This window comes from Symsagittifera roscoffensis, chromosome 1, assembly GCF_963678635.1.
Source record: "Symsagittifera roscoffensis chromosome 1, txSymRosc1.1, whole genome shotgun sequence".
Classification (NCBI taxonomy): domain Eukaryota; kingdom Metazoa; phylum Xenacoelomorpha; order Acoela; family Convolutidae; genus Symsagittifera; species Symsagittifera roscoffensis.
In genome coordinates, this window is record NC_087062.1 from 43,439,378 (window position 1) to 43,462,638 (window position 23,261).

At 37.6% G+C, this 23,261-nt stretch overlaps 2 protein-coding genes across 3 annotated transcripts in view; one reads left to right on the forward strand and one right to left on the reverse strand.

Annotated features, from left to right (window-relative positions):
- The window catches only part of LOC134844800 (inhibitor of nuclear factor kappa-B kinase subunit epsilon-like), a 572,416-nt gene that overhangs the window by 383,965 nt on the left and 165,190 nt on the right, over positions 1-23,261 (forward strand). The gene's annotated exons all lie outside the window — the stretch shown is intronic.
- On the reverse strand, positions 814-19,847 carry LOC134844791 (nuclear pore membrane glycoprotein 210-like). Its single transcript, XM_063861610.1, has 3 exons — positions 19,642-19,847; positions 6,674-7,900; positions 814-5,438 (listed from the first exon to the last, which is right to left on the reverse strand). Exons 1-3 carry the CDS (start codon positions 19,791-19,793, stop codon positions 1,142-1,144), a joined length of 5,676 nt encoding a protein of 1,891 aa, XP_063717680.1. The 5' UTR covers positions 19,794-19,847; the 3' UTR covers positions 814-1,141.

The window sequence follows — 23,261 nt, forward strand, 5'->3', positions numbered from 1 at the left end:
TGGAGTTGGCCTTCCTTTTAACAAATCACGTCAAAAATCACTTTAAAAAACCAAAATTGAGCGTGAACAAATTTTCAGACTTTTTCCGGAAAAAAATCAGCAAGACCTGTATAAGAGTACTCACTACATTCTTTACTCTTAATAAAAACAACATATCGGAAGTTAAAGGGCTTTGAGAGGCCATATTTGGAGGCCAGTCTCGCAACGCCTGTGTTTTTCCTGACCGCTACCCTCAATAGAGTTGAGAACTTTATTATTTTTAATATCAACGAACTTGAAAACTTTTATAAAAGTTTCAAGCGATATCTCGAAATTTAAGAGGATTTCAGCAGTAATAATTAGAGGCCAAATTTACAGCACATGGGAGTACCTTTATATCAACTCAATAGAGGTGCAAGAATTTCGAAATTCTAAAAAATTATTTTAAAAAATCTTATCTTGGACACTGAAAGTATCGGGGTACTATAATTTGGGGGCCAGATTTGTAAACTATGGTTGTACCATGACAGAACCCCAACATTGAGCTGAGAACTTCGATAAGTTTTCGTTGCGAAAAAAGAAACATTGTATAGTTAAAACAGATGAATGATAAAAACAGTATTTTTTCTTTTGTTCTATTGTACGATTTTAAGTACGTTTTGAACTCCATGGAATTTCACAGAAGTACTTCGATCGTATGTAATATTTTAAGTTTCTGAATGCAGTTTCTCTGCCTTACGTATTTTCGGACCACAAAACGTAAGGACGAATAAAAACTTATTGGTTTTTTCAGGAGCGAAAAACGGCTGAGCACGAATAAAGAACACTGTGGTGTGAACAACAAATGATTTAACAATCAATTCTTTCGTATTAAACACAAAATCACATAAATGAAAACAAAAGCAAAAATAGTTAAACAGAAATATGACGCATTCAGCAAGGTTTGCACCATTACTTCAAATGATTGCTAACAAATCTCACACATGGAGGTAATAATAAAAAATCTTGCTATTTTCAAAACATCAACAAAGTTTGCATACTTCTTAACAAAACTGGCCATTTAATATCTGCAATTTTTAACAAAATCTTCCATTATCAAGTTTTCAGCTAGAAAAGTTCAGTTATCGGCAAGGTTAATGTGGCACACTCTTTATCCTAGTTTTTAGGACCCCTTAGCTGCATTGGGCGAAGGAGATGTCTGAGACCATAGCTGAACACGCCCTGGGGAAGAAGAACGGGCAGAATTAGCCCACGGAGACGCACCCAAGTTTACACTATCATCCAAGGAGTTCAAAGCAGACCTATTCAGGCTACTCATTTGTCTCAGCCGAGAAAACTGACGAGGAAAAGGTGTCGCACCTGGCGACCCCGATCGGTTCATGAAGCTAGGCGCGTCTCCAGCTCCGCCACCCGCGTTCGGATAGAAAGAATTGTCATTCAACCTCACTCGTCTCGGAGAGTTTGCGAGACCTTCATTTAAAGAGATGTCCATCAACTGATTCTGTTGCTTGTACAGCATCATAATATAGTATCCAAAAACTAAACACACCACTGTAAGAGTCACTGGTATGTAGAAAACGAAGTTTTCGTTCAAATAATGCAGAGCAGATTTTTTCGAACCGATGATAGAATCGGTCGAAAATGGGGCTAGCTGAATGTAAACATTGATGATTTCGGATTTTCCAGACAAGCCGCAACGTACTTCGATTGCAAGATTTTCAGTTCCACTTGACCTGCTAAAAGCATGAGGTAGAAGCTCAACTGTTATTTTTAGATTTTCGCCCTGGAAAAGCTTCTCAACTGTAAAGAGACTCTGCGTTTTGGCTATAATTTCTAGTTTGTTCACAACGTCAACTGTTGATTTCACAAACACTTCGGCCGATGGGTAATGGTTGCTCAAAATGATCGAGTTTGTGCTAACGTGAAATAACGGTGCATATTTCAATTTCACTATGGGACTTGAAACTGCTAGTCGGTTTACACTAGGTAGAACCGTTGCCTGAAGGTTAACTGACGATGCTAATGAGGCCAACGCCTGACGTTGTTCTGGCTTTGTTGGTTTAACTCGAAGCTCACATGATATCCCGTGATCACTTTCAAAAATTGGTTTGGCGCTTAGTTGGGGATTAAGATGAGCAGTATCGGAATCAAACCAAGCTGTACATTTGAGCCAACTCAAATCAGGGCTGTACGAATTCATCTGTGCTTTATTCTCGCAATAAACAATTTTGTTCAAATTCAAGTAGAAACCATCCTCAGATGGGAAAACTGCGTCTAATTTTCCTCGCGGCTTCAACTCAAGTTGCTCTGAATTTGATACTTGAACTCTCTTAAACGTTTTCTGGGACCCAATCGCCAGCTTTAATTCAGACTGACCGGATCCAACTGCGATCGCCATTCCCGATTCAGAGGTCACTTTCAAAATATCTAAATCACCAGACCACGTCGCAGAGGATTGCCCACTGAAAGGCGACGAGAGGCAAACAACGTCACCGACCTGCAAGCCACGAGAAAACTGAGAATCGTCGATGACATTGTCGACATTAAGCGCTAAGTAGTCTGAGACTACAGTTCCAAAAACATCGTTCGTTGCAGTCCAAACTTTCAGTGCAGATATACCTCGATCCGAGTTTCTGAACATCAAAGAATGATTCACGCTTCCCGGGTTGATTTGACCTATATCATTTCTGTTTACCTCGTAGTTCATCTTCGCGTTAACGGCATTGAAGGCGTGACCTCTATCGTCGTGAAACGTCACCAGAAGATTTGTCGAAGTTCCCTGCGGTATGACTGTCAACTTGCAATGAGCTTCTATTTCCGGGAAAATGGGATCTGTTTGGATCCTCACAAAAGCTATATGCTTCACTGATACTATCAATGAGTAAGTTTGATTTACTCCATTTCGAGCAGTTGTTCTGACCATCAAAACAGACGTTCCTTCGTTTTCTCCGGATGATATTAGACCTCTGTGATCGATTGAGACTAACTCTGGTTCGCTGTGATGCACCATGTCAAAGTTTGCGTAGTTCTGATTCGTTCTCACGTACATTGAAGACTTGGGCGTCATTATCAATTTATTCTCATACCTGTGCCTGGGCTCATGTAACTCTAGCCTATGGTATATCTCAACATTCGCTTCTGCACTCAACTGTTTCTGACCCCCAGCAATTAAAGCTTTCGATACCCATTGATTATCCTTTTGAGTGACAGTCACTTTGATCACCGCATTTCCTGGATTCTTTCCGAGAATCCGGATTGCAAAATTGGCTTCAAGTCCATTCACGATGCCCGAAAACTCATGCTGAGGAATCATTTCAATTACATCGCTATTCGCCACAGACCATTCAAAGTTCAATCCCAAGTTCATGGTCAGGGGAGTTAATTTTCCATTGTTACCCGTCACGTATATTGGAACAATAGACTCAGTTGGAAAATGCGAGAGGGCAACATGTAACTCAATGCTTGTCAATTCGACTACATGAAATTGAACTGTAGCTTTTGAAAGAATGAAAAAATCATTGTTGTCTATGATTTCGACATTTACCACACACGAACCAACTTGCGTTGCTTCAAACAGACCTAAAGCTAAAACCGTGCCAACATTTTTATCGTCCAACTTGTACTTCAGAGCGGGCAGAGGTTGAGGTCCGCCCGTTGTTTTGATCTGGTAAAATTGTCCAGGAAGCATGTACACAATACTTGGGGAAACAGCTAACGGACTAAACACTTGAATTTCATGTTGATGACTTGAAATCTGCCCCGAACTCAGAGTCGCTGTAAAGTGCAGCTGCATTGTTCCTACCTTTCGAGCAAACATTTTGTAGAACTTCGAAAATTGATTCTGGGTGTCTTTGACTTCTTCTGGTTTGAAATTAATGACGTCATTCGACGTAATCAAAGTCAAGTTTATCACGGGGAACATTTTAGCTTCAATATTCCACCCGTTACTATCCATGACTTGCACTTCCAAAAGGTCGCTTGAGTTCAACTGCATCAAACGCTTGCTCTTTACATTTATAGTCCCAATACTCGAAATAATTACTTCAAACTGAAGATGATTCAAAGAAGGAAAGCACATGTCTCGTACCGTAATTAGTTCTCGTCCGTCTGTAACTGGTGTTACAGTCAGAAGACTGCTCTTGGAATCAAAGCTGACCTCAGTTATAACACTCGGGTTAGATTTTGAAGACAATGTGAAGAAACCTGATCCTCCTATTACCGCTATAGTTTTAGAGTTTGACGGATGATTGAATATAGAAAGCTCTGCAGCCTCGACTTTAGGCGCTGTTTTCGCAGATATTTTCAGAGAAGTTGATACTGCCTCGTACGTTTCACGAAAATAAAAACTTTTCTTGTAGCCGGATAGCTGAATTTCAAGTACGCAGTCATGTGAATCTTCAAAGAGAGCGTCCATCAATGGAAACTTGTCAAGATGGATCTTCCCCTTATCAGAGCAGCCCGAAATGGTAAAATGCAGCGATGAAAAGTTTGTGAAGGTCAAACCAGAAGACTCTTTTGCCACAACCAAAAGCTTTTGATCGTCGCCAACAAGCACCGGAAGATTTTCCGTGTGCAGATTGCGATACGGCGGACAGTCTGGAACTTCTGGAATCGGAACGATTCTCAGTGAAGTAGGCGGACTACATTTGAAAGCAATTGAAACCGAGCTCTGTCGTGGATGCCTATTGTTCGCTGTCACTTTATTCCCGCTAGTTACTATGAACTGACTTTCTCCCAGTGCGTTACAAACTATTGAAAATACGTTATTTCCGGTCATGGAACTTCCTTGCGGTAATTGTTTGATGAATTTGGTCTCGGAAATTTCAACAGTACGGTAGAATTTTGATGGATCGAGTTCCCAGGGAAGCAAACCACCTCGAGTGACCAATTTGACCGAAGAACCCAATGACAAAACAATTGTCTCTGAATGGTCTCTAATTTGCAATGCGTGGAACCCTCCCAGTGTGGTTTGGTTTTCAACATTTTGAAGTTTAACAGTTACTCTCGTAAAACCAGGTCCGGTTGTATTGAACCAAAGCAAAGCGCATCCCTCATTGTATGGTTGGTCCTGCAATTCAACTGAAGCCAAAAACTCGAAAACACCTGGATTTGAGAACTCAACTCTGAATGGTAAGCCTGCACAATCTGCGACTTCAAACAACTCATCTGGTTTAAGGATGTCTTTCGCCACAAACACTCGAATTGGGACCAACAAGTCCGAGTTCACTTGGCCTTCAACATAGTAAGGCGAGAGTACAATTTTTACAGGTGGTCCTACAAGTATCTTCGAAGTGTCGTAGTGATGTGACATTTGCCTATCAGTGACTGTGATCAGGGACAATCCGGGTGTACCTGCTGTTTCGATGACTCCATCTTTAGATACTGTCACGACACGGATGTTCTCGGATTCCCATTTGTACACTCCAGAACCTCCGGTTGCAACTAAATGGTGTGAGTGGCTGAAAAATAAACAATTCTTGTTAAGATAGGAGTCAGTTTTTGGTGTCTCTGAGAACAGAAGCAATATCATGTAGCAACAAAATAATTCCTACTATTTAAAAGACAACTAGTTGGCAAATTTAAATTTCATAGAATCATTTGACCATTTAGATAAAATTGAAAAGCATATGTAACACAGTACTTCGCAAACGCAGAAAAAAAACGGGAAAAAGAAACTCTCAAAAAGCAAAAAGTGAAATAATGAAAGAATCGGCAGAATAAGCTTTGAAAAATTGATATTTGCCTTCAAAAATTGACGTTTGCCATATGCCGAAAACGAAGCGCCGACCTGGATATTGCGAGTCTCACATGATCTCATCTGCGCTATGATCGCTAGCCGACAATAAAACCGATGAACAGAGGCTTTCAAATTGCAAACTCTAAGCATCAAAAATGCCACTGAATTAGCACATGTTATTTCTCCCAAACTAACATACCCAACAGAAAAAACTTCAACTTTCGAATTTCAAAGAAAAAAAAAGATGGCGTTAACGCTCTTTGAACTTCTATATCAATTTATGATCGACACTTTTTTGGTAAAATTAAATCAACTTGTGACCTTTACAAATTCTTTACAAACTGTACCCACGTTTTTTGTGATATTAACAACTTTGCTGTTCGATAGTTGATTTTGCCTTCCATTTAGCAAGGAAGGCAAAATCAAAAATGTGTCTCCCGCTTTGCACGAGTTAAGAGTCAAACCGCGGCTTTGCTCGCGATCAAATAATAACAGAACGTCAGTTGCTTAATCTAGTCTGACACTAAGCACGAGATCTAAGACTAATCGAGAGATCTTGCTGAAAAACACAAAACTGATAGACAAATATAAACGAACTTTTTTCAAATATTTCAAAACATTCAATATTTTTTGTACGAAAACAATCACTTCTCAGAAACTAGGAACATAGCCAATCGAAGATTGGAAAAGTAATGAACGGAAGTAAACATGATAAATTTTCTCAAACTATCAACTTTCGAATTTCAAAGAAAAAATAGATGCCCTTTAAGCTCTTTGAATTTCTAGAACAAATTATGATAGGCGTTCATGGAAATTTTACATCAATTGTCCGTAACATGAATAAAAAGGCGTACTTAGAACAAAATTTTCAACATTGTTTTATTTCAATTTCAAAAAGTCATCACAGACTTCATTAAAATGTCAAGTGAAACGCCAATTACATAATGTATTCCCCACCTGTTTTCGTGATTGGGCAGCCACACGAATCCGAGCCTCTTCGGTACCACAGACACTGGCTCGATAATTTTGAAGCTCTGCGTCTTCTGAACTTGATACTTCTCAGACAATTGAACAACTTCATCTTTGTACCCCATAACTGACTTCAGCTGCGAAACGAACTTGGACTGTCCCACTTTCCGAGGTGTCACTCTTAAATAGCTTCCATTCTTCGAAATATATTCAAGTTTCACGAAGTCATCCTCATGAGTCGTTTCCGCAATAAGTGACTCAGCATGAATCAAATTGTCACTTCGATCATAAAAGTGCACCTCAATTTCGTACTGCAGACCAACTTCTAGAAGCCAGTCATGTTCGGGTTCACTTGAAAAGATTGCATAATACGGCTCAGTGACTAGTACGTCAACACACGGACCAGAATCGTCGTTTGGAATAGTGCTTGCAATACATACTGCAGTCTCGCCGAGCGTCAAGCCTTTCATACTGGAGCTACCGTCATACAGGTGCAGATGTTCGTCTGAGTTCAATGCAAGCCAGTAGGTATCGGTTGGTAGGTTCAGTTTAGATCTCCTATTGAAATTCATGTTGAAACACTCAATGTCGAGCAATTGGTCAACTATTATCGCAACAAACCCCGATGGTTTCAGCATCAAAAAATCCTTCACAATCACACGCACTCTATCAGATGCGACCTCTGAGTATACCGGACTGGAGATTTTGGTTTCAATGAAAGCGACGCCAATTTTTAGTCCGGATATGACAACAGAGCTCCCTCGCTTTCCAGATTTCTCTAATTCCGCAATTGCAGCTGGAGGCTCGTTGGACACCTCAGACCATTTTAGAATCCTCATTACATTCGATCCTGTGTGTTCCGGGTACAGACTTGATTCATCAGGTAGAACTTTCCACACGAATGGAATCCCTTCAATTGTCGTGAAAAGATTTCCATTCTCGTCAAAAGCGTGAACAGAAAACACTGTGAAAGGAAATCCGATGTAGAGTATCTTGGTTGTCGTCACAATGCTAATCCTTTTGATCAAATTCACCTCAACGTCTGATACCAACGGTGGGCCTCCATGCTTAACATCAGCTTGAACCACTGAAAAAATACGATGAGGTTCTTTCTGTGTTGCGCATAGTGTCACTTCATTCACACAACTCGAATCTTTCCCATTTTCTGCTTCAATACCTTGAATCAATTTCACCGCATTTGGACGAGAAGACGACCTGAAAACACGTTGATCACTTATTTTTCTACTTTTCTGCAACTGACTTCAACACGCATAAAACTGGATCTAATTCGCACACAAACGCCGACGCTCTTAGTTATAACTCTTCGACTGAATTGTTTTAAGATTACGAAAAAGCTAAGGATAGTCTGAAACAAACTTCACATGTATATTATCTCATAGCAAGAAACTCAATTCGAATTAAAATGATGGTTTGCGGTTTGAATGTTGATTTTATTTCGAGATCAAATCAAATTCAATCGCCAATTGGAAGGCAAATTTTGCTCTTGAGAAGCAAAACAGCGTAAAAAAGGGCGCGAAAAAACGCAAGAACTTAAGTTTCAAAATTGGTTTTCTTTTTCGTTTTCCGAGCGGAAAAATTTCATAACGAAATTTCATGTTTTGTATTGAAGTTGGCAATCGCTTCAAAAATGATCCTAAAAATGTCAACAGTTGAAAGAGTTTACAAACAGTTAGAACCATAATAAGCTGCAATAAACCTCAGGAAAAGCAATGACATCTCTAGAGCCAGGTCCATTGGAATTGATAGATCTTTTTAGTCATAATCCAAGGATTAAGAGATTAGACTGCAACTATCAGCTCTGGCTAGGACGAATGTAGTATTAAGCTAGCGAATTGCAAGCTAGTGAAAAGAAAAAGAGACAGAAATGACATCGGAAACAAAATTTGAGGAAAACTGAAAATAAATCTGAAAAACCGTTGAAAAACGTAATTACTAGTATTTAATAAAAATTTTAGTATTTACCAAACAGTGCCTAATCCGACAACCAGTAAGTACACGCCCATTGAGCCGAAAACAAAAAAAGTGCCATAAAAGATGGCAAAAAATTTTGAGCTATTAAGTTTTACAACTTGCAACACAACTTACCTTATTCAAAAAACAAAACAATTTCTGCCTTTGAGGTAACTAAGCCAATAACACAAAAGCCGAAACAATTTAGGCCGCATAAATTTTATTAAAAAAAGCGAAAAATGAAAATCAAGAAAAATTACCAATGGTCCAATTAATTGATTGACAGGCGTTCACCAATTATTTAATTGATTGGTGAATGATCAATTAATTGGCAATCATTCGAGTCAATGAAATGGAGCGGAATTAATCCCACTTTTCAACAAATAATCGATGCAGAATAGCAGCAACAAATATGACGCAATTCTCTGCATTTTTGGACGTCGAGTTAGTTGCCAGAATCACCGGATGTTTTTGTTCTGTTTGACAGACATTTTTTAGCGATTTACAGTAATTTAACTAAAAAAAAAAAAATATATATATATATATATAGTTTGTGTTCGTAAAAAGGAATGAATTCTTGTTTTACCATTTTTTTCTTTCTTCCAAGATAATTGCCAATTAAATGCAATTAATTGTATAAATTGATTTCTAGGTGCCCAATTACCATTAATTGATTGGTACACCAATTAATTGATTGGTCTTGCTCCAATTAATTTTTCGGAACCCCTGACCCCAGGTCCATTATTTTTACAAATAACAGGAGTAAATCAAAAACATTTGCTCCTACGATGAAAATAAGTGACAGCATAAAAAATTCCTCGAGGCAACTCAGCCGACAAAACTTAAGCAGACAAACGAAAGTCCGACTGTCAATTTCATTCACCAAAAAAAAAATTTCTGGCCGCGACTCGAACCCCAGACCTTAGGGTACACCGGCAACCTCGTTACCAAGTTGGAAACAGTCTCGAGTTAGATGAGCTTCACTAATAAAGCAATTTCACATTTTCTTACAGATTTGTAAGAAAAGTTGTTTACGGGAAAAAAGTACAGTTCCCGATTACCAGACACTTTCTCTCGCAAATGTAAAGAGACTTTGATGAACTTATTGCTTTTTACTCATAGATCCAAAGAAGCTATATATTTTATTAGAAATTTACTCTACAACGCTTCGAAATATCTGCTTATTCAAAAATGAATGAGTATAAGTCAAAGCGAAAAGAAACTGAAAACAAGCGGAGTTTTAATTTTAAAAAGCATAGATCATCCATACTATAAATTACAGCGTGTTTCAGAATGCCATGTTTAAGAAATTTATGCTGTGGTCAAGTTTATAAAGTAAGAATGCATGCTTCGGCTAATGAGTGTATGGAAATTAGTCAAAATGTTTTGCTATTTTTAATATACAAATGTTTGGCTTATCTCATCCGTTTGATGCAGTTAAGGGTGCTTGGCTTTATCAAACGGATGAGCTGGAATATACATTAATAACTGCTCATTTGAAAACACTCGTTAGCTGAACCATGAAATCTCTCACCTTATACATTAACCAGAAAAACATTTTGAAACAGGGCGAGAAACATCAGACATGCTTTGAATTTTAGTATGGATGATACATGCATTTTAATTTATAGTGGATTCTTTTTGCTGTTGACTTATATTCACTTCAAATATGAAACAAAGCAAATATTTTAAGCATTTTCAATGTAAATTTCGATGAGTTAAATCAAATCTTTTAGCGCATCTACAAGTAAAAACACAACACATTCCGACTTTTCGCAGACTCAATTTTACATCACTGTCTAAAGTATAACTGATAGATGTAGTCAAAAAGCATTAAAACACCCTTCGGACTGTGAGATTTCTTGCGCTGCCTACAATTATCATATATATATATATAGTTTGTGTTCGTAAAAAGGAATGAATTCTTGTTTTACCATTTTTTTCTTTCTTCCAAGATAATTGCCAATTAAATGCAATTAATTGTATAAATTGATTTCTAGGTGCCCAATTACCATTAATTGATTGGTACACCAATTAATTGATTGGTCTTGCTCCAATTAATTTTTCGGAACCCCTGACCCCAGGTCCATTATTTTTACAAATAACAGGAGTAAATCAAAAACATTTGCTCCTACGATGAAAATAAGTGACAGCATAAAAAATTCCTCGAGGCAACTCAGCCGACAAAACTTAAGCAGACAAACGAAAGTCCGACTGTCAATTTCATTCACCAGAAAAAAAATTTCTGGCCGCGACTCGAACCCCAGACCTTAGGGTACACCGGCAACCTCGTTACCAAGTTGGAAACAGTCTCGAGTTAGATGAGCTTCACTAATAAAGCAATTTCACATTTTCTTACAGATTTGTAAGAAAAGTTGTTTACGGGAAAAAAGTACAGTTCCCGATTACCAGACACTTTCTCTCGCAAATGTAAAGAGACTTTGATGAACTTATTGCTTTTTACTCATAGATCCAAAGAAGCTATATATTTTATTAGAAATTTACTCTACAACGCTTCGAAATATCTGCTTATTCAAAAATGAATGAGTATAAGTCAAAGCGAAAAGAAACTGAAAACAAGCGGAGTTTTAATTTTAAAAAGCATAGATCATCCATACTATAAATTACAGCGTGTTTCAGAATGCCATGTTTAAGAAATTTATGCTGTGGTCAAGTTTATAAAGTAAGAATGCATGCTTCGGCTAATGAGTGTATGGAAATTAGTCAAAATGTTTTGCTATTTTTAATATACAAATGTTTGGCTTATCTCATCCGTTTGATGCAGTTAAGGGTGCTTGGCTTTATCAAACGGATGAGCTGGAATATACATTAATAACTGCTCATTTGAAAACACTCGTTAGCTGAACCATGAAATCTCTCACCTTATACGATTAACCAGAAAAACATTTTGAAACAGGGCGAGAAACATCAGACATGCTTTGAATTTTAGTATGGATGATACAAGCCTTTTAATTTATAGTGGATTCTTTTTGCTGTTGACTTATATTCACTTCAAATATGAAAGCAAATATTTTAAGCATTTTCAATGTAAATTTCGATGAGTTAAATCAAATCTTTTAGCGCATCTATAAGTAAAAACACAACACATTCCGACTTTTCGCAGACTCAATTTTACATCACTGTCTAAAGTATAACTGATAAATGTAGTCAAAAAGCATTAAAACACCCTTCGGACTGTGAGATTTCTTGCGCTGCCTACAATTATCAAGCGGGATTAAAAACTATCCCGGCATCAATAAAACGAAAAATCTATGCCACTTGTGTTCAAAGTGTGCTTCTCTACGGTAGTGAGTCATGGCCTATAAAAAAAGTCTGACCTATGCTTTCTTGACACCTTTGAAACTCGATGCGCAAAAAAGTTTGTACCAAATGCATACAAACTGTCTAGACCAAACATACGCGAAAGAGCCCTCCTCGGCAATTCCATCAGCCAAAAGAAGACGCCTGAAATGTCTTGGTCATGTACTGAGAATGCACCAAGATGAAATTCCAAACGCAGCCCTAGAGTTTGAGAAAGCTGAAAACTGGAATTATCCACGAGGTGGCAGTAAGTTTACTTGGAGACAACTCGTGCAGAAAGATGTCCAGCCCTTCGCAAAACCCCTAAAAATCTCTCAGAATAAATGGGAAGAGTCCTGGTTCGACAGGACAAAAGAAATAGCTGTCAACCAACTGCAATGGAATGCCTTGGTTCGAGATGCTCATGTGGCGGGCAATGGGCAGTAGCTACCTAGAAAGCCCTATGATGATGAATTATCAAGGGAATCGATCAACTCCAATGAAACCGGCTCCTGAGGTGCCGATGCTTTTCCGGAGGTATATTAGAACTTGATTTTGTTCAAATTATTTGTAAACTATTTTTAGACAATTTTTGGGTCCTTTTTAAATGGTTTCGTATGATATGAATGAAATTTCGACATCAAATTAGTCCGGCAGGAAAACTAAAAGTTACACCCAATTTCAAAAATAAAATTATTTACAATTTTCGTTACATTTGAGCTTCGGCTACTCGAGACCAGAACTTGCCTTCTTTTTAGAAATATATTTTGAGAGTGAACAAGTTGAAGTTTTTCGTTCAAAAATCAGCATCATTGATACAAGTATCTTCACTACATTCCTTGTATATACAGTTTATAAATGATATCACCTAAAGTTTTTTGAATTCCACGTACAAAAATTCCAAACAATTGTCTCAAATGAAGTCAATATCCAAAACAAAGCACACGAGCATAAAACAGAAGAGAATCGGAGCTTCAAAGTCATTGTAAAATATCACAGACAGAACACAAGCAAGCCGGCAGAAAAATTAGACGAAAGCAAAAACATCGAAAAAAATATCGAGAACTGGGATGGGACTACACAAAATTTCATTTGTACAGAAGTACATTTAGAGGACAAACATTTCGAGAATAACGAGAGCCAGCAGAAGATCAAATTGAAATCAAACTTACAAACCTTGCCGACAAAACTTGGATACATGCCCGTTGAGCCAAAAAAAAATTAAGCCACTTAAATTTTAGAGCGAATTAAAGTTTCGGAAGTTTTCAACGTTCGCATACGTCTTAACCCCAAGTTAAACAGGAATTGAAAAATTTTATTGCCCTTAAGACCACTCAACATGAGGCGCATAAACCAATATAAGTTTATCCGAAACCTTTGAGCCAAAAATTTGAGCGAAAAAAAAATCAAATCAAAAAGAACGTGGATGTCCGTAAACTAATTAATCATTGTTTTAGATAGTGCACTGTTTGATACACAGACTTCAAGTTATCAACATCAGTGCATATATATGTTGCCCGCTTATACAGTACTGATTTAAATTAACCGGACAAAACGAATAAATTTTGAAATTTCAAACGCGTTTTTCTCAAATTGGGTTAAGATTAGACAAAAAATGAAGAGAACAAAAGTTGCTTAGAAATTCATCAAAATTATTAGTGCAATTTTTCTCCAAAAATCTCAACCAAAATTTAGCCCCAAAAATGGCTCATTTTGGCTTTTTTCAATTGATCAAAAAATACGCTGACACTACTTTGTTAATTGATGGGAAATATATATCACAATAAGCCTCTTAACCAGCCCAACAAAGTTCTAGAAGGGTTAAATCTCCATAAACCTGTATATGAGAAAATATTATTGCTTGATAGTCAAGAAAGGTGATTTTTACTACATAATACCCAAAATTTTAGCTTAAAAACAAATTTTAAACAAATTTCTCAAATTTTTGGAGATTTAACCCTTCTAGAACTTTGTTGGGCCGTGTAAGAGGCTTGTGATACATATTTCTCATCAATTAACAAAATAGTTTCAGCGTAATTTTTGATTAATTGAAAAAAGCCAAAATGACCCATTTTTGCGATTAAATTTTGGTTGAGAATTTCGGAGAAAAAAATTGTACCATATTAATTCTGATGAAACTCTAAGCAACTTTTGTTCTCTTCACTTTTTCTAATCTTAACCCATTTTGAGAAAAACGTGTTTGAAAATTCAAGTTTTATTCGTTTTGTCCCTATAATTTAAATCAGTGCTGTATAAATGCAACCACAACCGACATAAAAATTTGTCAGTAATCGAGATTCACAGAAATTTCCAGACTTAAGCTCTTGAAAACGAAAACTGATGAAACAGTAACATGTATTGGCTCTTGAAACAAAACAAGAAAACTAAATCATAGAAAGCTTGAAATATGACAGAATCCCTGCATTTTCGAGTTTACAACTCTGCTATATGCTGAATAATAGGAAGTATTTTAGACTTTAGACAGTCTAAAATAATAGACTAGATTTAGACTTGAATTCAACTACTAGATATTTTTAAACCAAAATAGTCGCACCGCACGCATATCATTAACTGCAATCAATCGGTTAATCTCGCGTATTTATTTTGAAATTATTTTTGGATGAATTGGCAGTTTTTGAAATATTTTCATTTAACGGAAACTAAAAATTTTTGAGCAGTCGTAATTTGAGGGCAGATGTGCGACGCCTAGGAGTGCCACTATCACAGGACCACACCATAGGGTTTAACTTTCCAACTTCGTGAAATTTTATGAGAAATCTTTTAAAGACCTTAAGAAAGTGTCAAATCTCTCAGAGTGACCAGTCAAATTGGTAGGCCACATTTACAACTTCTGGGATTATCCTTACCTCAACCCATCATTTCTAAATTATTTCTAAACCAAATATTTTGAAAATGTTTGATTGTAAAAAACACATCATATCGAATAAACCATACAAAAGCACTCATAAATGGATGGCACTCACAATTTACGACTTTTTGAATAAATTTTGTAAATTTAAGATTTGAGAAATCACAAAAACGTTTCTCGGAAACTAAAGCAAGTTGAGCAGTCAGACTGGGAGGTCTGATATAAACCTGCTGAGAGTACTTTGACAACATCCCCCCTGTAGAGTTGAGAATTTGAAACTTAAAAGCGTTCACACGTAAAACTTTCTGAAATTTTCTGAAAAATCGTTAAAAACGTTTAATCTCGAAAACTTATGAAAAAAACTAAGCAGACATTTTTGGAAACCACATTTGCAAACCGTGAGAGTACACGGGAAGTACCCAATAAAAGTGTTCGGATATTCAAAATTTGTGATGAAGTTTTCTAATCATAAGGTTTTTGAAAATTTAAGGCAAAAGCCGCAGCCCCTCGAAGAACCCTGACAGCACCTCAACATAGGGTTATTCGGTTTAAATTTGACACAGAGCCAAAGCGAAGCTTCGCACCACTTGTGATACAACACAATCAAAGCATGACAAACTTCCAATCAAAAAATGAGACAAAAGCCGCTAAGTCGAAAAAACTCACTTTAAAAAAAGATGACACGCGAAACAATGAAAAGAAGTCGATTAAAATACGCCTCGATAGAACAATGAAAAAAAGTAGATGTCTCGATAGAAATTCATTCTAGACAAACATGTCCGTGATTTGAATATTAAGTTAGCAACGGAACGAAGCTTATGAGGAGGAAACAAATCCAACTATCTTTGAGCAGCCAGAAATTGAGACTAGAAATCCAGAACTAAGGGTACAAAGGCGACGGAGTTACTTCTAGGCCAAGTGAAAGGAAACTGGAAGTTGTTAAGTGTCATTAATAAAAAGAAGAATAGTAAGAGACGATAATTAAAAGAGAACAATAACACGGAGGTGATGTACAGCTTTGTAACATTTGCGATACAATTAGAGCATTGCACACAAGGTACTGATTAGAAAAAAAACAAGAGAGTCATATTTTTTTAACGAAGCTGAACAACAAACAAAGAAAAACAAAGAAAAAACTTTGTACAAATTTTTATTCGGATTTGACTTGTAAATAGCGCTAGTAGGCATTGAGAATCACTGACAGAGCTGCAACTAAGGCAAAAAACTCGGGTCGATCCCTGTTAAGACAAACGAAACAGTAGTCACACAAAAAATTGAAACTAGCAAAAGCATTTTAAAAACTTACCCACCAAACTGCGCATCATTTTTGACTCAGCCGATATATCATAGACCGATCCCGTTAAAAATCAGTGTTGATAAACTTTCGAACTACTGAACAACTTCAGATTGTGTAAAAACTGCTCGCTCAAAAACAAATTAATCCAAACTGTAGAAAGAAATATAAAACGAGCACCACAAATCCGGAAAAAAAATCTGCATTTTGAATAAATATTTGAAAAAATTAATTACTACATCAAATGAACTAGGAAGTTCGATTTGAAATTTCAAAAAATTGAGCGTGTCAAAGGAATTGAGCATGGCAGCAGAATTAAACATGTCAGCAGAATCTGTTAGAAAAATTGTGCACGTGAAGAAAGTCTAGTTCTCGATTACAAGTTCTTGCTCTCGCAAATGAAATGAAAGACCATTTGTAAGAAAAGTTGTTTTTAGGAAAAGTATAGTTCCCGATTACAAGTCCCTTGCTCTCGCAAGTGAAATGAAAGACGATTTGAAAGAAAAGTTGTTCATAGGAAAAAAGTCTATTTCCCGATTACAAGACCTTTGCTCTCGCAAATGTAATGAATTAAAACAAGCTTAAAAGTCTGTTTAAGCAAAAATGTAGTTATATTTTTCCCGCTCAAACAGATTTCAAGAACATTCAGGAATCATTTCAACCGTTGCAAAATCTTAGAATTTTTGCAATATCAAGTATCACCGCAAAATCTGTTTGAGCATATTATGCTAAATTATATCTATCTCAAGGTTCGTCAACATATTGATCGTCTCTAACACCTTTTCATGACAAAGGGAAGCACTGTTACTCAAATTATTTCTTACCTCGATCGAATATATCTGTCATCTGATTCAGCAGTTCAAGGCCTTTCAAATTACTTCGATGTGAAAAAAGCTTTGATTATGTAGCCCACCATTTACTATTTGCCAAACATGAAAAATTTGGTCTTTGCAGAGAATTTCTGGCTTGAATCAAGTCTTACCTTGCTGATCGTTTTCAAACAGTTAAAATTAACTTTTTCTCCTTTGGCTGGCATAACCTTCAAAGTCCCTCAAGGTAATGGGCTGGAACCTCGATTATTTGTAATGTTTGTTAACGACTTAACACAATGTATAAATACTGGGTTATACTTTCTCTTTGCCGATGATTGAAAATCATTTCCTCAGCCTCGTACGATCTCATACAACGGGACCTTGATTCTTTCGTGGATTGGTCAGTTGCAAATGAACTGAACTTTCATGTCTCTAACTGTAAAATATTATCTTTGGCTACGAATATTTATAGAAGTTCTCTTGGCAATAATATACTTGATTACGTTCATTTCCTTAATAATCCATGTTTTACTCTATAAACTAACCTAAATTGGGATAAATACAATCACATAATCTTCTAAAATTAGCTAAATGTTCAAAAGTGTTCAATTTCTTAAGACACAACTTAACGTTTAACATCTCAAGCTGTAAGCAAATAGACCTTCATCCATCACTTATTCTTTATTAACTGCTTTATGGCTCTCAAGTGTGATCCTTTTCTCATACTAGTTCAATGAAATTTAGAAAGTTCCAGGCGAAAGTAGTTTTTCCTTGAGACATCTTCGATTACTGCCCATCATATTCCAATTGATTAAAGCTGACATAGTTCTTTGGAAGCTTTGCAACAACAGTGCGGAAGTTGTTGACCACTTTTTTTCGTTAAAGGAGCTACCAACAAGTTCTTCAACAATGGGATTTTTCAACATTCTATGCACTAAGAAGTTCAATTTCGATAGCAAATACTATGTGGGGGCTACATGATGTGCAAACGAGCTTATGTATCACCATAAGATCAGATTTGACATCTTTTTATTTGCCTAAACGGAAATTGGACCTAACAGTTTTCTCTTTGCTAAACTTTCAACATTTAACATAGACGGTTTGTGTTGGTATTTGGTCAACTGCTTCTGTACAAATTGCCGCTATTAATTTCTTCCAACTGTTTTCATGTTATTCTCTTTTTCTTTTTAATGCTTCCACGAGTTTGAATTAAGTCTTTTTCTTCTACGATTTAGTTTAAATAAGCAAAAACCTCAAATATGGCGAAGGTGAAGCCCTCATTCACATATGCGATAGATAACGGACAGATATAAAAATAGATTAGAGCTTTGATTACTCTAAAATTATCTGTGAAGTCACCAACAGAGTTCACTCAAAAACAGTTGACAGCAAAGTCTATTTGTCAAGTACTCTCGCATGTGTGAAGATAGCTCCCGATAACAAAACGATTGCTCTCGCATATGTAAAAATCTAGTTCCGCGTTTCAACCAATGCAATATTAGGCGAATACGTCGAGACCAAATGAATAACAAATTATAAACTGAATCACAAGGAATTTGAATTCTAGTAAGCCTTGGGTGCCAGTCGGTCATATTTGGAAGTTTGACCTTGAACTAGAAGTTTAATCTTGATTTTGGGACGAAGGTAATTTTTTTAAATTTCGAATGGAGCCTGCCATGCTCAAGTTTCTCGCGACAACTGAAAAGGCAAATTAAATAAAGACAGAAGATTCTAGTTGCTAGAGAAAGTTGCTAGAGAAATACGTGAGTAAAAACTGCTATTCGCAATTTTACAGGAATAATTCAACACGAGTAGAGCTGTCTTGCTCCTGATAGAAAATCAAGAGTTCAGGAAGAGAAATAAAGAAGAACGATTGACTGGACCAGAGTGACACTTGAGTGGGAAGGTGGACAGCAGAAGCTGCCCAATGGTCAAAAGATCAAAACTTCTTGAGTTAAACTTGCCTACTCAAAACTTCTCGAGTTGAACTTAATTACTTTAAGTCAATTCTAGAGTTGCTATACAATTATCATTTACCTAATTCTAGAAGTCGAGTCGGAATGTGAGTACTTAATTTAAATTTCTTGAGTGCATTTTATGTGATTATGTTGAGTTAAGGCGAGTTTTTAGGTTGATCCATCTGAAATGGATCAAAGTTCCACAGTCCAATAAAAACTAACGGCATACTTCAGTTTCCGACCCTGTTTTTAATGGCGTTCGCGTGTTTTAAATATTTAGAGACCTGACCATGGGGTCGTTCTTATTTCTAGAGTGGGGGGGTAATTTGGTACTAGCCTTTAAGCTGTAACACGGTTTGTAGTCTCATGTCGCAGGTGAACCGAATTGGCTCCGACTGCATGAGGTAGAAAAACACAAGAGATAGTGTCCCTGACTCTTCAGCACATGGTTATAGGGCCTATTCTTCTGAACCTCATATGTGACTTAAGTAGGCGACTGTTACATTGTCGAAAGAAAGTTGGACAATAGTCAACGACCGCAGAGAAACCGAAAAAAAGTAGCTTCAACTTATGAGCTTCAAAAAAACATTTGGCCTTAATAATTATTATCTTATAGTCTTCTCTTCATTATGTTCAATGACTATTAAAAAATGCTAGAATCCTTTTCAGACTAAAGCATGGAATGCAAGACATTTTGGAAACCTTTGAAAACAGTTGTTTTGGATTAGATCATAAAAGGATTCAAATCTTACCATTTTGCACAACCAGAAGATAGATGTATTGTGAAGTTAATCAATTGCTGAGACTGATGAAAAGGTAACAGCACTGTAGGATGACTCAGAGAAACCTCCCTAGCACATTTTGCTACAGATACGATATGCCACAACAAAAGAACCCACAGCATTTCATGTGATCTGAAAAATCGCTGACACTTGAACTCGAAGGTAGAACCAAATTTAGCTGCACCTATGTCAAAGGAAAAATTAGAATAAGATCAAACCTTAAAAAAAAGGATGACGATAGCCTTGTGAAAACTTTTTTGTCATACAGAAATGATCAATCATCATCATCATAGGTAGTTTCTGTGAGCAGGTACACTAGTGGACAAAATTATATTCAAATTTACGTTTGTAGTTCAGTTCAGTTTGGTTTTTTTTCTGATCTTTTAGGAGTTTTGTCGCCTCTATCGATCAGCTCATGATGTACTCCTTTTCGATTAATTAGTCTCAAATTTATTTTAGTCTCAAATATATTTTTTTCTGTCTCTTATTATGTGATATGCCATTATGTGATATGAAACGCTCATAATGGTACGCTTGTAAGAAGGAGGCCCGGGACGGGATTTTAGAGACAAGCAGCGATACTCCCCCTCTACCCGGACATTCCCGCCGGAACCTCACCGTGAAAAGCCAGGTTGTAATCGCTTTCATTCCTTTTTCTGTTATTTGTTTTTAAAATCCATTTCTCAACAATCCATTTTACAATCTATTCTTTCTCTTGTTTTGTCTCTTTTGTACCCTGTTTAGTGAATGTCCTTGCCAAAGTACAGGCCGCAGAGGCTACCCAAGTGGCGCAGGAAACTGGTAATAGGCACCTCAAGGACTAGTTTTAAAATCTGCTGCAGAATTTTAAAACCTGAAGATGCACAAAAATGTGCGAAAATATTTGTTCGAATTTACAATTTTAACGCATTCTCTCAAGGATTAGATACTGCAGCTCCAAAGATGCCGGAGCCACGGTTCACTCGTGCAGAGTTGCAAAGCTAAACGACCTTGCCGCTACTTAATCGCGCTACCCCTCGCAGAAACTAAGCTGTGTTACTATAGTAGCCGGCTTTAATGGTAACTCATCTACGGTTTCAGACTTTGCTAATGATTGGAGATTTTTAATAAATTTGATTGTTCATAAGTTTAACCCAAATGTGCTTATCATCTGTGCCAGTCGATCATATCTGGAAGCTGACCTTGAGGAACACGAAAATGCGTGGTTTTGGGATGAAGTTTAATTTTTCAAAAATTCGAATTGAGCCTGTCATGCTCAGTTTTCTCGCGACAACTGAAAACATCAAAAATTAAATCAGAACGACCGAGTCGCAATAGCGAGAAAGTGACAGAAAAAACAGCGGGAAATTGCTATTCGCAATTTCCGAGATTATAATAAAAACACGAGAGTAGAGCTGTCCTATCTTGATATAGGAGACAGAGTGATTACGAAAGAAGATCAAAATTCAGCTGAACCAGAGTGAACCTTCAGTGGAAAGGTAGACAACTGAAGTCTCCCATTGGTTCAGACCCAAAAACTATATTCTCAAGTTAAAACTCATTTCCTTCGATTGGAACTCATTGATAGAAAACTTCTCGAGTGATATTCAATTATATTTGTGCTAGAGTTACTAATTAGCATAATTACTCTGATTCTCAAGTGTGCTGCTATGTGAGTACCTAATTTAATTTTTCCGAGTGAGTTTGCGATAAGTATGTTGAGATAAGGCGAGTTTTATGTTGATCCCTCCGAAATGGATCAAAGTTCCACTGTCTAATAAAATGTAACTTAACGGATTGTTCCGACCCTGTTTTTAACGGCGTTCGTGTATTCTGGGTATTTTGAGACCTAAGTATGGGGACTTTCTTATTTTCTAGAGTGGGGGGTATTTTGGTAGTGGCCTTTAAGCTGTAACGGGTTCTAGTCTCATGTCGCAAGTGAACCGAATTGGCTCCGACCGTTTTGAGGTAGAAAAACACAAGAGATAGTGTCCCTGACTCTTGAGCCAATGGTTACAGGGCCTATTTTTCTTAAGCCTCATATGTGACCGAAGTAGGCGATTGTTACATAGTGTTGTGTTTTTATGGCGCTCCTGGGTGTTTTTACGGCATCATGACTACGGAGTTGAACCCACTTGACACAACTCCGGGCAGCATGCCCATTCTAGAGCACCGGTGGGACGGTTCAGCGGGAACGCGTAAACCTTCCGGTTGTACCGTGATAGCTTTTTAAGAAAACTTGAGAAAACTTCCTGGTACGCTCTCCGAACGAGGCTTAGCTAACCGAGTAAGGGGGGGGGGGGGTAACTAGGGGGACAAAAACAAGAAAAAAGCATAGAAAAAGGAACAAAAACCATAAAACAAAAAATGACAGTGACTTCGATACCAGATTAGTTGGATCAAACCTTTATATTAATTAAATAGTATACCCATACTGTTTTATAAGACCGATCGTTTCGATCAATCTAGCAATCTAAACCAGTGACCTCAATAAGGTGCCCAAGTGGGGGCGTTGTTAAGGGTTTTCAGATAGCTTGTAACCTAGCCGGACCTCTAGGAGACTTGACTGGAAGAGGTGACCAGCCGAGTGGGAAAGTGGTTCACAAGGACAGAACCGGACCACTAGGAGACTTGACTGGAAGAGGTGACCAGCCAAGTGGGAAGGTGGTGCTGGTGTCAAGTGCAGTGAACGTCAAGGGGACAACCAGCACGGGATCGCAACGACTAAAGCAAGAGATCGAAAGACAGAAAATGAACGAGGCATTAGGTTGCTCGCAGTCAATACCAGAGGCTGTAGCGGGGTCGACAAAAAGTGGAAAATGCAACACTGTAAAAATGGTGACGGGGAAGCCATACGGCATAACGAAGATCGAGCCAGAATAATGTCAATAATCACCGTGGGCGGCCATGAGGTAACGAGAAACTTGAGCGAACCCAGCGACCAGACAATAATGCACATTGATGAGTACGCAGATTACTTGAGTAGTATAAGCCCACAAACGACTTCTAGAGCATTGAGGGCACTACTCACAAGAGGGGGTAGCAAGTCAGTCCGAGTTGATAACAAGTACACAGAAGCTTATGGTCTGCATGAGGTGATGCTAAATGTAGATGGGATCAACATCTATACGAAAACAATGATAACATGTGATGAAGATCTAGTAGGGCAGATCTACGTAGGAAGAGAGGAGTTGAAAGTGAGATCGATTGGACACTGCGCCATGCTTGAGGAAGATGCAATGCACATCGGGACAGAGGCAGATGTATCAGCACATGTGCTCGACATAAGCGGCAAGAAGACTCAGTTACGTGGGTTACTTGATACGGGAGCGGTCTTGAGTGTTATACCAATCGAAACTTGGGAACGAATGGGCTTCAACAAAAATGATTTGATAGACTCGAGAATACGGTTGACAGCTGCAAGCAAAGGGGCGCTGCGGGTCCTGGGCAGAACGCCCATTATAGCCCTAAATCTGGGGGAACGCAACCTGTGGATGAGCTTTCTTGTGGTAGAAAACCTAGATGAGTCTGACCAATTCATTTTAGGCAGAGACTTCATCAGGAACTTCGATGTAACGATTGATCTAAACAACGCAATGTTCAGGATACGG